At 40.7% G+C, this 14,367-nt stretch overlaps 1 protein-coding gene across 1 annotated transcript in view; it reads right to left on the bottom strand.

The window, feature by feature from the left end:
* LOC128444811 (cytosolic carboxypeptidase 4) overlaps positions 1-13,684 on the bottom strand; it is a 193,896-nt gene extending 180,212 nt beyond the window's left edge. The window contains exons 1-5 of the mRNA XM_053427466.1: positions 13,670-13,684; positions 12,877-12,940; positions 12,523-12,669; positions 8,102-8,233; positions 5,401-5,494 (exon numbers count right to left, since the gene is read on the bottom strand). Coding sequence (XP_053283441.1) covers positions 5,401-5,494; positions 8,102-8,233; positions 12,523-12,669; positions 12,877-12,940; positions 13,670-13,684 — 452 coding nt within the window. The remainder of the gene's footprint in view (positions 1-5,400; positions 5,495-8,101; positions 8,234-12,522; positions 12,670-12,876; positions 12,941-13,669) is intronic.
* Between the last annotated feature and the right edge of the window lie 683 nt (positions 13,685-14,367).

Genomic DNA, 14,367 nt, shown 5'->3' with positions numbered 1-14,367 from the left:
ATCCAATCTGACTGAGCTTCATCTTTTTTGCCAAGAAGAATGGACAAACCTTTCCATCTCTAGATGTGCAAAGCTGGTAGAGACATACCCCAAAAGACTTGCAGCTGTAATTGCAGCGAAAGGGGGTTATACCAAGTATTGACACAGGGGGGTGAATACTTATGCACCCAACAGATGTCAACTTTTTTGTTCTCATTATTGTTTGTCTCACAATAAAATTTATTTTGCACCTCCAAAGTACTATGCATGTTTTGTTGATCAAACGGGAAAAAGTTTATTTAAGTCTATTTGAATTCCAGTTAGTAACAGTACATAATGGGAAAAAGTCCAAGGGGGGTGAATACTTATGCAAGGCACTGTATATGCTTCCACTAGGAAAGATTATCAGGACACACTCGGTAAATTTCCACTGCTATGCGGATGACACCCAGTTATATTTGTCAATAAAACCTGAACAAAGTAATCAATTAACTAAACTTCGAACATGTCTCAAGGACATAAAAACCTGGATGACCCGCAATTTTCTCTTATTAAACTCAGACAAAACAGAGGTTATAATACTTGGCCCCGAACAACTTAGAGATACATTATCTAATGATATAGCTGCGCTAGACGACATTGTCCTTGCTTCCAATGAAACAGTCAGGAACTTGGGAGTGATCTTCGATCCTGATTTATCCTTTAATTCTCACTTAAAACAAATTTCTAGGACAGTTTTTTTCCACTTGCGTAATATTTCAAAAATTAGACATGTCCTTTCACAAAAAGATGCAGAAAAACTAGTCCACGACTTTGCTACATCGAGACTGGACTATTGTAATTCATTATTATCAGGCTCCAGCAGTAAGTCGTTAAAGACTTTACAGCTTGTCCAAAATGCCGCAGCACGTGTCCTGACGAGAACAAAGAGAAGAGAGCACATTTCTCCAGTATTAGCATCGCTACACTGGCTTCCAGTTAAATCTAGAATAGAATTTAAAATCCCTATCCCCCTTCCCCGGAATCCCTTTGCTTTATCACCCGCAGATCCAGGGCCTCTGTGGCCGCACCATGGATTGCGGTTTGTGGATCACGCACCGGGGGTCGCAGTGTTGGATCCAGTGTGGCGGATTCTGAGTTATGTGGGCTGATCGTGGTGCTGGTGGCGGACCCTGTATCGCGTTGGCATTGGGCACGGGCGGTGGACCAGGACCGCGGTGGTGGCTCGTGATGGGTCCTGGTGGGCGGCGGTGGACGGTAACTGAGGACTGGAGTGGCGTCTGGTCTGGATGGTGGATCGTGGTCTGGATGGTTGCTGACCATGGACTGTGATTGCAGCGGGAATGCTTGGCATGTCATGTTGGGGTTGTCCTTCGGGATGTCTATCTTCATCAAATGCTGCTAGAGACTTTAATCTTTAATCTTGAAGACTTTCATCTTGATGATGTTTTCCTGCACGTGGCATCTATTGCACTTCTGTCCGTCCTGGGAGAGGGATCCCTAACATGTGGCTCTCTCTGAGGTTTCTACGTATTTTTACCCTGTTAAAAGGGTTTTTAGGAGTTTTTCCTTACTCTTGCTGAGGGTTAAGGACAGAGGATGTCACACCCTGTTAAAGCCCTATGAGACGAATTGTGATTTGTGAATATGGGCCATACAAATAAAATTTGATTGATTGATTGATTGATATAGGGTGAACTAGATAAATGTAGCTTATAAATAGGGAATCATTGATTGATCAGTGTGAAACATAAAAAGTTAATTTGACAAAAGTGTAATCAAGTGTTCCTAAAATGTATAAATGCTTGCAGCTATATGACAAAATATAATATTATTAGTTGCAGTGTAGTTATATAAATGTAAATTTATAGTTGCTTGTTAGATGAATACCTCAGGCATATTAAATCTCTATTTAGCTTTCATTAAGTCTTAGATAATTTGATAGAATCCCTACACAATTCTAATAGCAATGTGAAAACAATATTACAAAAATTACAGAAAGTATGAACTTTTAGTATAGAATTTCAGTACAGAATGTAATGTGGTTTTATGACATCTGTCTGTGATATATCCATTTGGTGACACCTCAAAGCACTGTTAATGAGTTAGTGAGCTCTGGTCATTCGTTTTTGTTGACCTCCGTCGGCCAGTTCCATCTTAATACTCCTCAGTGTTCAAAGAGCGTTCATTGTTTTTGTTTCCAGATCCAAAATGGAGCTTTAATTTATCAACACACATCTTTCGATACATATGGGAACTTGTGTAGGCCTATGCAATATCACTTGGCAAATGGCTGTCAGATTAGTATTTATACAGTAAGCTAGCTTCATGAAATCTCTTTTTTACTTAATTATAATAACTCCTGACGATTTGGTTGTATATGATATGGAAATTCCTCACAAATACATACTGAATTGTTAGTTTTTCTTGCTCTGGCTCTCTTCGAAGGCGGTCGCGTTTTCTGTCCCTCTCCTCCCCCTAACCTTCCCTGCTTGGCTCCTTTCGTCTTGTCTTGTCTTGTCCTATACTTGAGAGACTCTCTCCGCACCGCTCTACGAACTTAAAATCATAGATTTGATCAGTTGGTCTCTCAATGCAATTGACACCGTCTTCTCGACGAGAAACTCGGGTTCGGGGGAACCTGTCTGTCCTGCCGGGACGTTCGCAGCTGGTTACTCGATGGACGCGTGGGACAAGTGTCGTGTCGTGTGCCTAGCGGCACTTTCCGTGGAGGACGTTGAAGACACCTACCTATTCGGAACCATGATTATAGGCTTTCTGCTGATTGGAATAGGCGCTGCCCTGGTTTATCGAAAAATAAATGAAACAGTGACAGCTGTCAAAAGCCCCCTAAGGCTGTCCCTCATGATTGATGCGCTGGGCAGAGCTGTTGGCACTCAAAATACGGCTTTTAACTGCCAGATGGATAACAACATGGAGAAGCTCACGGCTCTGCAAAGGAATTTGGATCGATTCGGAGACCTGGTGGAAAAATTGGTGAAAGTGGAGAAAGAGTGGACGCGCAAATTGGAATGCGGCTACTTGCAATCCCAATCTTATCTGCTTTCGCCACCCCGCCCCCCCCCCCCCCCCCCCCCCCCCCAACCAGCACGGGCCTGGCCAAGGCCGTTGCTGGAACAACAACTCCCCTGAAGAGCGCTGCAGTGAGACTCTCTTGCATTCCCTTCCCCCTTCCCACAGACACCTGTGAATTGTTGTTCCTCTCTAGGACCCTATCAAGGCTGTCTCCATAGCAACGACAATCTTGCGAACTGAGAATCTTTCTGATTGTGGCCTGGAGAAGGCGACAACCCAGGCCTACTTATACACAAACTTTACATACATACACACGTACATATTACACACAGATATGCACCCCCCACACCCCCCATCCCACGCCTTTGTCTGCTTCGTACCCCCAGTTTGTTTGGTCTGGGACCAGCGCCTCGAGGCTGCAGGACCGGATGGTTGCTTGTCTGTGCTGGCTTACCTCCATCCTCCAACTGGCTGGGGTCAGAACACCCAGTCACTGGCCTACCTCCATCCCCCCTTCCCCCTCCCCGTTGCAAGTCATGTTTAAAATGTATGTGCGTATGTACTGAGGTGTTTTTTTTCTCCTGTTCCCACACTGTACTCCTCTAGGAGCATAGTCTGGGGGGTTGTTTTCTCTCCTCCCTCCCCTCATGTTTTGCTGTAATCTTTCAACCTTCTTCCCATTTTGTTGCCTCTGTACCTGTACTCTGTGTAATGACAATAAAATTGAATCCAATCCAATCCAATAAATGGCTATGACCCATGATTTATGAGAAAGGCTTGTCATTCAGCAACAGAAGGGGCTACTTAGTTGGGACTCGACTAAGAGTCATCGAGTGGGGGAGCTGTCAAATCTGTCAAATGTAAAATTTCACCCTTCTAACAATCAGATTTTTTCCATTCCCCTGAAACCCCATTCAATACTTTTTATTATTTACAATGTCTAATTGAAGGAAATAGCTTTTTTCGAAATAATTAAAGTAAACAATTACAGTTACACACAAAATTGTAAATAATTAAAGTAAACAATTACAGTTACACAAAAAGTTTGTTGTGTAATAACAGTTACACAAAAAAATCTTATCTAAGATATAGATAAGATGTTTTGTTTCAGATATATTTAGAGAATATTAGTATTTCCAGTTTAGTTGAGTGTCTGGTACTCCTGGTTTTGTTGGGCAGTTGAACTGGGTATACTGGAGGAATCTGCTATTTGAGTCAAATGTCTTCAGTTTTGACAGACTAATTGTCAGGGCTCAAAGAGGAGGAGGACAACATTTTCAGGACAAATAGGATAATTACCTTTAAATAAACAATGCAGTATGTATATGTATGGTGCAGCCCCTCTGTGATACAGTTTACAAGACACCATACTGCAAACATTTCCAATAATACAGTTAAGGACACCTTACCTAGCCAACTGAATGTTATTTTTAGATCTACAAACTACCAAAGTATAAAAAACAAGTCATTGACGTCAGCCCCTGGGTTCTGAGAAAAGGATTTCATAACCTCTGACACTACCTTGTAACAATTCGCCCTGTTTAAGACCCCAGGGGAAAATTACTACGCATTATTTTTAAGGACCACGGGTGGATCCGACCCGCTGTGTACGGCCGCATGCCGCCTGACCTGGATTATAATAAACGAATGATCACTGGTTGGACCGATAACCCTGTCATCGGTTTCACCAAAAATGAGATAAATATATATATAAATGAAATACACTCCAACAGGTTGTGTACAATAATCTGTATTACACAAAACACCGTCAACCCCACATATCACCTCGGCTCGTGCCCGCAAACAAAGGCGGACACGGGAACATAAACACGCTATTTACACAAATCACAAACATCAATATTTCCCCACCCCAGGTTCATAACATAATCCCCAAGCAATGTCCCAAACAAAAAAAACTGCAGGTGTGGCGTGGTGAGTTGTTGCAACCAATCCAAACAAAGTCCACGCTGTCCTCACCACCCTCCAAGTGCCCAGGAAATGTTCAGTACTTGCGTTAATCCATTAAACGACTCCCAGGTAATAATCCCGTTTCGGCGAGAAAATCCCATGTAGGTCTTAATTGATCTTCGTTCCCTCGAACCTCTGGAAGCACCGCCGGCCCGCACAACCAAAAAACCAACCCCGGCGGGACGTCACTTCCCCCATATATATCATATTTGCCGTTAAAGAACCCCATATATACATCATAACACCTATAATAAACAAATACATACAAAGATCCCTTCCGTCATCCTTATAATTTTAAGGCGTCTGACCAATGAAATATGTACATTTTATTGATACATAAGGTGCACTTAGCTGACCTTTATAACCTATTTATCTAAAGTTGTCAGAGTAAAATGCAGATATACTGGGTATACATACTTGATGGTGTGCAGATTTTTGGTGGTATACTGAGGGATGAGGTGGAAGATGACATCCAGTCCATGGTTTTCTCCTATTAGGTTGGCTGCAGAAACTGTTAGCATAACACAACAACACAATTAAATACTATTCTTTTACAAAGGAATGATGAGAGTTACTGAGGTTAGTCATCAAATTTGATTAAATACAGGTATTCTACCATGGAAAAGTAGGTGGGGAGGGAACACTTAGAGTACGCTAAAACCTAGCTCCAAACTAAAAGAATACATAACATAAAAACAATTTTGTACATGAATACCACATAACGCTCAAACATGGTTTAAATTCAGATTCAGACCATGTTATCAAAGCTTGTTAAGCAGATTAATATGCGGGATAAAGGACGCGATGCCAATTTAGTCCATGTCCTGGGAATGATATACATCTGCCCTAAAGATAAGAGCACATATAAAGACCATAGAAGCTCATAGTTTATATGATCCTGAGAGCTTAAGTCATGGTGTTCTGGTCTTGTGCACATTGGTTCCCTTAATAACTTGATAAATACCCAGTTCCGCAATCTGGTCCAATAGTAAAACTGTGAACCTGTAGTTCACCAAGGCTTATTCAATTCAAAACAGTTGAGTCCTCTTTATTGAAGATAAGTCGGCTTGTCCAATAATCAGAATGTTAATCCTCGGCTCCTCTAGTCCAGTGATTTTCAACCTTTTTTGAGCCGCGGCACATTTTTTACATTTACAAAATCCTGGGGCACACCACCAACCAAAATGACACAAAATGACACTCTATGGCCTAACACAGTACATATAATACATATAATTAGTAATATAGTTTCTAAATGTATTAAAAAGCACTATTTTAAATTAGTTCAGCCCTTTATTACTCTTACCTTTTAATGAGGTATTGAATCAGATTTATGAAACAATCTTTGATTTAAGTAAACTTTATTTAACGGAGACATATTATACACATTTTATCACAGTTGATATGGTTCCTTGGGGTCTTAATGAAATGTCTGTAACATATTTTGGTCAAAATACCACAAGGATCATTTAAAACAGGACCTTTTAACCCTGTCTAAAACAGATTGACCTGTTTTGAGTGCCAATAGTTACTCCCGCCGTTTACCCGCGCTTCATTGAATTTCTTCACTTTGACATTCAGAGCACTGGGCAGAAACCACATCGCGTCAACACCCACCGTGGGCCTTCGCCATGCTTTGTTTTAATTAAACAGTCGGATTCCCCTGGTCCGCACCAGAGTCAGCTGCTAGGCGCCAGCCGAGGCGCACCGCCAGGGGGGGCCCCCGCGCGAACGGAGGGTTCCCCCAGCGGGCGCCGTAGCTGAGGTGATCCGCGAGAAGGTCCCGACACGCGTCCAGAGTCGCCGCCGCCGACCGCCATACCCGGTCCCCTCCAACGGCCCGCCTACCGCACCGGCGGGGGACACCACCCCGCGGTCCAAGAGAAAGAAAGCCCCCACACCACTGACGCCGTGAGGCACCGCAGAAGAGGACCTCCCCCCCCAAAAAAACGTCGAGGCGTGCCGCACGCCGGGTCTCCGGAGGCGTGGAGAGGAAGGCGACGGGGCGACTGCTCCCCCAGCCGCGGCACGTGCCCAGCGGTTTAACCACAAATACCAATGATATCGGTGAAAGTCAAGTTTATTACCGATGTGCAGATGTCGGTAAACATCTTCGGTGCAACACTAGATATTAGATAATTTCCCACGGCACACTAGTGTGCCGCGGCACACTGGTTGAAAATCACTGCTCTAGTCGACATGATTGTTACCTACAGTGTTCTGTATGTCCTGTATGTATACATGTATTGTGTTCTGTTTTGTGTTGTTGTTTTGTCTCCTCCTCCTTCTCCTGGTTGACTGGTGATGCCTGCAGGCACCGTAAGGGCGAGCTCTCGGGCTGGACGCGTCAGTGAAGTGGGCACAGAGGAAGAGGAACCTGGTTCCAATCATAAAATCACCACACCTGTTTTCCGGATCTCTGAACGGACCTGCCCCTTTAAATAGTCCTTTGTTTTTTGTTAGCGATGGGAGGTTTTTGGGTTGAGCTGTGGCAGAGCTCTGATTGTGTTGCTTGGTTTTGCTTGGGTGTTTGCTGGTGCATTGATTTAGTTTTACTTTTAATATTTGAGTTGTAAGTAGCCTACTTTTGTTTTGTCTTTGTTAACTTTTTAACAAACATTATCATGACATTATCTGTCATCCACATCACTATAATGTCTATTGAGGTGAGGGGGTTGAATATTTCTGATTGCAACTGTATTTACTTCACTCCGTGATGAGCTGCCGATGCATCAGACACTTGCCATGTTATTTTGAAACATCCCCTTATCATATTAACAAGTAGGATAATGAGAAATGCAGAACGCCTGTCATTTAATCTCTAAGTCTAATGTGCACCAAATTGTACAAATGCATTCGTCTCTACATGATTTATAATTCCATTCATTTACTTTAAGATTAAACAATTTTAATTTCCTGTGAATTGATAAAGATACACAGATCTGCACGAGATTTGGATGAGTTCTTCCCTGGCTAATGCCCCATCCTCCCATCTAGTTTGGTTTAGCAGTTAGCATATACTGATGATAAATAAACACAAGTGGAAACATAACCCCCTTAACGGAGGTACAAAATTGTTAACGTTAATGCTAGTGTGTGACTTTTCATGTGTTGATACCTGATGAAGAAAACACTTGGATGACCCAGAGACAGGCAGCAGCCATCTTGACATGTTTGGCATTGTGTTTTAGCAGATTCAGAGTCAGCAGCACAGCTCCAGTCTCCTCTGCCTTCACACCAATACGACTATCTGCACAAACGGATACAAATTAATATTTTTATTAAAATGAAGCCATAGTAAGGACAAAATTTACTAAATGTATCCTAAATGGCTGCTGATATCCTCATCTGGAGCTGCGTTCACATTCGCACGCACTGCACACAAACTCTCGCCCAAGGGTACACGGGAGGTGCCGTACGGATTGCTACCTTTGCTAACATCACTCCTTTTGCGAGCATTGCTACTTCTGATAGTGGATTTTTAAAAATCTTCATCAAATGCCAGTCATTTATTTTATATTCTGTATGGTCCCTCTGTGTTAGTAAGTATATCTCAATATAAAGTCAATACACTTCTACAAAGCTAATTATCCCTGTTATTGTACAGCCCCCGGGCCGCATCTGGCCCTTTGGCTGTCTGTGACCGGCCCGCGTGAGGTCAACGGAATATTAGGAATCACACGTAAATAAGTGAAAATCCTGCAAAGAATACAACATTTCTTTTATTTTGAAGGTGCCTTTTTTAAACATTTACCTGACGTACATCCTGAATGCCCGCGAGCGGATGATGTGTTGGCGAACGGAGTTAAGAAGAGATGTGAATTAACCCACGGTCATGAAAAACCTGGAAAAGTCATGGAATTGTTTAATGTTTATTTCCAGTCCTACGCTCAAAATATAAGCAGGCATACTATCTCGTACTAATTGAAATGTTCGGTGGGGAAGCAGGCGAGATAATGCACTACGCCAGGGAAGTGTAGATTTAACCATGCTTGGCTACAAATGGAAAAGTACATGCCATGGGTTACAACAGACGTAATTCAAGGTATACGTATGCTTTGAAATTCTCATTGTTAGCTTAAATACAAAATTTAGTCTCTTTTGCATGTATACACTGAGATCTCACAAAATGTTTGGTCATGGAAAGTTGGTTTAAAGTTATTGAAATTCATGGAAATCCATTGGTCAAAATCTGTATGAACCCTGTGTATTATACATCAGGAGGTGCTGTGTAAGTCAGTGCTCAAAATGAATCATGTTACTGATGTTGTAACTAAATTAGTTAACTTTATCAGGGCAAGAGCATTGAATCTCAGACAGTTTGTTGCACTTTTGGAGGAGCATGAGACTGAACATGGGGACAAAGGCTACCACGCAGCTGTCAGATGGCTCAGTCTGGGCAAGGTGCTTAAAACAGTATGGGACCTGAGAGCAGAGATTGGAGAGTTTTTTGAAAAAAAAAGACAAGGACATCCAAGAGTTCAGGAGGCATGCTCAGAAGATGTTGGTTCTCTTTGGATCTACTTCCATATATGAACAAACATTTAAAGTTGAACAAATCCGGGATATAGATCCTCTCTCACTGATGATCACCTGTCAGCTGTCCTTCGTATATCCACCTCAGATATTCAACCTGACTTCAGTGCACTTGTTCGATCCCAAAACAGACTAGATTTCTCTCACTTAACAAGAAAAAAAAAAAAACAGCAAATGGGGTGATAAGACTATATGCAAATAGTAATAGCACTTTGTAGACCGTTAATTTAAAGCTGATCTTTGGAATACTGCAAAAAAATTGCATATTTTGTTCACAACTTTTCTTGTAAATGTTGATTAAAGTGTGATATAATGCTGGCTTTATTACTTTGCCTGCCTCACTTTTTCATTGCCTAACCATAACATTTACTCTTACCTGTAGAAGCTTATCAAATTAATATGAGTAGAATTGAGTTCAGCTTATTGGTCCGGCCCTCCACAACTGTCCATGTTTCTCATGTGGCCCCTTGAAAAAATGAATTGAACCACCCTTGATCTATAGTTACTAAGTTCCTATTTTTATCTCAGAATCTGCCAAAGTCTTGAGACTAAAAAAGTAATAGATAAATACAGCCCATTTACCCTTTACTATTATTGCAGCCTCAGTCTAAACCGTCACTTCCAACCCAGTCATTACACATCAGTGGCCCCTGCAGTCACCAGATCTAAATCAAGTCGGATGTTGTAAAAAATTCTTTATACATTTATTCGATTATTAAAGAGCCCTTTCACCCCAGCCATAAACATTTTTGCCTGCTGCCATCTGGCCGACGGTACCGCAGCATCAGGACCCGCACCACCAGGCTCAGAGAGAGTTTCTTCCCCCAGGCCATAAGACTTTTAAACTCCTCTGAACTGCAATAACTCCACCAAACCAGCACCGTGGCATATTTGCATATTTGCACTACTGCACAAATTGCACTATTGTTGTTTTATTTTATTTTATTTCTCTCTTCATCTATATATTTATATATATATATATATTTAATTTTCTATTTTAAATGTTGATATTCTATTTTATTATTTTTTATACTATTTCAATTTTATTTTTTTGGTTGTAATTACTTGAGCATTGCTAGAAGAGAGCCTGTGACTCAAGCATTTCATTGCCAGCGACTGCTTAATGTTATTGTTTTGCATTTGACAATAAAAAATCTTGAATCTTGAATCTTGAATTCTATTCTGTCTACGTGTATTCTTTGCAAGCTTATGCACTTATACTATGTGTCTATGTACTGAGGTGATCAGAAACTGCAGGCTGCCTGGACAAGACCTAAGATAAACAGGTACAGGTGAAGGCTCAGTTCAAAGGCCTCCAATGACTGAGAATTATATTAAGTGTCCCAATTGCACTGCTAACCAGTGATTGAATACACCACAGTGTTCATTTTGGCAGCTATTTTTGATTTAGTCTTAGTCTTAGTCTTTTGACGAAAATGCATATTAGTCACATTTAGTCATTTTTATCCTTCTTAGTTTTAGTCTAGTTTTAGTCGACGAAAACGAATTACATTTTAGTCTAGTTTTAGTCACATTTAATAGCCACATTAAACTCCTTTTCTTCCCTTCTCAGGCCAAGGGACCCTGTGTTGTGTCCAAAACTGCATAATAGTCTAGCTTGCAGTACTTAGGTTGTCCATTAGATATCCCTACCAGCATAGGTCTATAGCAGGGGTCGGCAACCTTTACTTTCAAAAGAGTAATTTTGTCCCCTCTTCCCCCAAATAAAATTTGTCTGGAACCGCAAAACATATTTGATAACAAAGCTAATAAAGTTTATTATAAAGTTATACTATACTAAACTATAGTTTGTTGCATTTACGAAATTATAGAACGACAATATAGAAAACTCTTTTATTACTATTTGTACCCGTTACAACAAAGGAAAACACCAAAATACACAGGCAAGTGTAGGCCTACTTTGAAATAAATAAAACACAGAACTTTGTAGGGCTATTTGAGTCCTCCCCGTATTTGTGGGAAATGTATGAAATAAGAAGCACGCCATTTTGAAATAAATAAAAACATATAACTGCATCCTAATAGCTTAGAAATATATATTTAGTTTTAAACGTGAAAACAAAAAGTGAGAGCAGGTCAGACTGGAGGCGAAGCAGTCAGTCACTGAGCGGGTGCTTCACGTGAACGAGCTCTGATCTCACTGTGTCTCTGAGCGAGTGAGCGGGGCGGGGGGCAAAGCCTCGGGACCGGTGCGCTATCTGGGGCACACACACACACACACACACACAAACACACACGGACAGACACACACACTCACTCGCCAGCTCCTGATACTTTGTGACGGCCTGATACGATGATGTTTAAAAAAAGTATTGTGACTTAGTCAACCACCAACATTTTCGTCTCGTCTAGTCTCGTTAACGAAAGGTAAAATAGATTTAGTCACAGTTTTTATTTTCAAAGATCCGTTTTCGTTTCGTCTTCGTCTCTTCTTAGTCATGTAAAAAAGTTTATTAACGAATAGTTTTCGTCATAGTTTTCGTCAACGAAATTAACACTGATACACCATTAAAAAAACAGTGATCTAAAGCCAAAATCCACAATGGAAGTATGACACCATTAGAATTAGGACAAATCAGAAGTTCAGTCTTTGGCCCAGTAATATACTTTTTTTTATCTACAACACAGACAACTTTGGGATGAGGAGGTTTTCTATGGATTTCCAGATTTCAAGCACAAATATGCAGCAGATAAATCTGGAGAAATAATGTGATGCAGTAAAGTCAACAGAAATCAGAAATAAAAGGAATATTTCCAACATATTGTTGAATTCATGACATAAAAAAGAGGCTGTTCAAAGGCAAATATACTGTATATAAACAATCTTAAATTAGTGTGGTTTTGATCATTAGGTGCTCAGTGAGTATAGCTACAATAATCTTGTGTTGAACTAGTGTGTAAGAAGTTTGATTAAAGAGTTAAATAGATATAATTTAGTTTCCCATCACCATCATTTTTTTTTTACTTTTGATAATTTCTCACCTCTGTGTCCAACTTTAGCCAGCAGGTGCAGCAGTGGCAGCAGGACAGTGTAATTGGGACAGAAACTGAGGCCAGTGTTGACCAACACAGACAGCAAGGCCTCGCTGCCACCTTTACTTATCAAATAGTGGATACGACGATCTGTACCTGAACAGAGACATAACGTTGATACAAAACAAATTATGTTATAAAGCTAAATATATTGTGAGTTTCAGTGAGAGTGGCACATTTTGTTGTCGTTATTATTTCTCCATGAGTCCATTAGCAGACTGGATTCAGCCTTAATTTCATGGTGTCTTCTCCCACATCACATTGAATACAGCTGGTGTTGGTTAAAAGCTGATATTAGCTCACCAGCTGACAGAAGTTCATCCAAGACATTGAGGATGTTTAAGGTGCTTGCCACATCCCCTTCATTCTGCAGACACAAAAAACAAAGATATATAAATAAATGCAAAACATTTTCTTTTACTATATATCTATATATCTTCAGCTCGATGACAAATAAAGGACAGACCAACATGAGAAACACAGGCCCATAGGCATATATAATCCTTCCAGAAGGTCATTCTCTCATCAGGCATTCCTCTGTGAAGCCCATGCGCTGAGCACACTCTGAACCAACAAATCAATTCAATTCAATTGTATTTGTATAGTGCCAAATCATAATATACATTATTTCAGGGGACTGTACATAGTGAGTGCGAGTGTGTGAGAGAGAGAGACAGATTACAATCCGGCTCTCTGAGCTACTTCAATAACATCACACGGAGGCTCGTATATTAAAAGACACGGCGATATCTGTTAGCTTAGCGTAGCTGCTCGGCAAAACTGCCTTTGTTAACATAATACTTTGTGGCAAAATAACCTTCTGGTTGTAAAGACACAATTTGTAAACAACAATACTTATGTGTAGAGCTGACATCTATAAATAACGCAAATAAACTAACTCTGAATTACAGCCAAATTACTCCGAATCATACCTTGACCCGTAGCATTGTTATGTACCTGAAATGCCCAAAGGGGATGCTGTCTTGATGACCACTCAAGTAGCTTTACAGTAGATTTACATTCACCCATTCACACACACATTCATACAGTGCATCTATTCGCAGCACTTTGCTATTCTATGGGGGGCAATTCATACCTTGACCCGTAGCATTGTTATGTACCTGAAATGCCCAAAGGGGATGCTGTTGCATAACTAAACATAATACACATTTGAGGGACAGAACAGATACAACAAAACAGAAAAGAAAAATGCAAACCAAAATATGAGCAATATCCAGCTCGTCTCATGCATGAAACATTTTCAAAGCTCCACATTGTTGGTCAACATAAAGAAAACTAAATATTGTTTTTGTCTTGTTGTTATCATTCATTTGAGAAAAGATGTTGCGTCAACGTCACCCAGGTTGTTAATCTTATTTCTCCGGCTGAGATAAATGGCTATTTTGACTTGACACAGAAGAAAACTTGCACCTTCCTTTTTTCTTTTTCAATGTACTTGTGACCTAGAATGAAAGTTTAACATGAAAAAACTTGATTAAATAAAGTAGATAACGGAGTGAGAAAACGACATAGAGGAGACTGTGAAACAGTGAAAGACTTTCTCCCTCTGGGGACAGAAAGGACATGTGTCAGCAACTTCTGGATTTATTACAGAGACAACTGCATTGACAGCAACAGCTCCATGAAGAACCCTCCACTGTAGATCCCCAACCCTCTTAGTTAGAGGTGGTTTGTACAGTGTTCTCAACTCCAGCCTCTGAGCCTCGTTCAGGGCCAGCCTTTTAATTTGTTTTGGTTCAGTAGTAGACAAATAAATAACACAGTGTCTTACCG

Source organism: Pleuronectes platessa, chromosome 7 (assembly GCF_947347685.1).
Source record: "Pleuronectes platessa chromosome 7, fPlePla1.1, whole genome shotgun sequence".
NCBI classification, from domain to species: domain Eukaryota; kingdom Metazoa; phylum Chordata; class Actinopteri; order Pleuronectiformes; family Pleuronectidae; genus Pleuronectes; species Pleuronectes platessa.
Note: the sequence above shows the minus strand (reverse complement) of the source record. Positions and strands in the feature narration are given on the sequence as shown.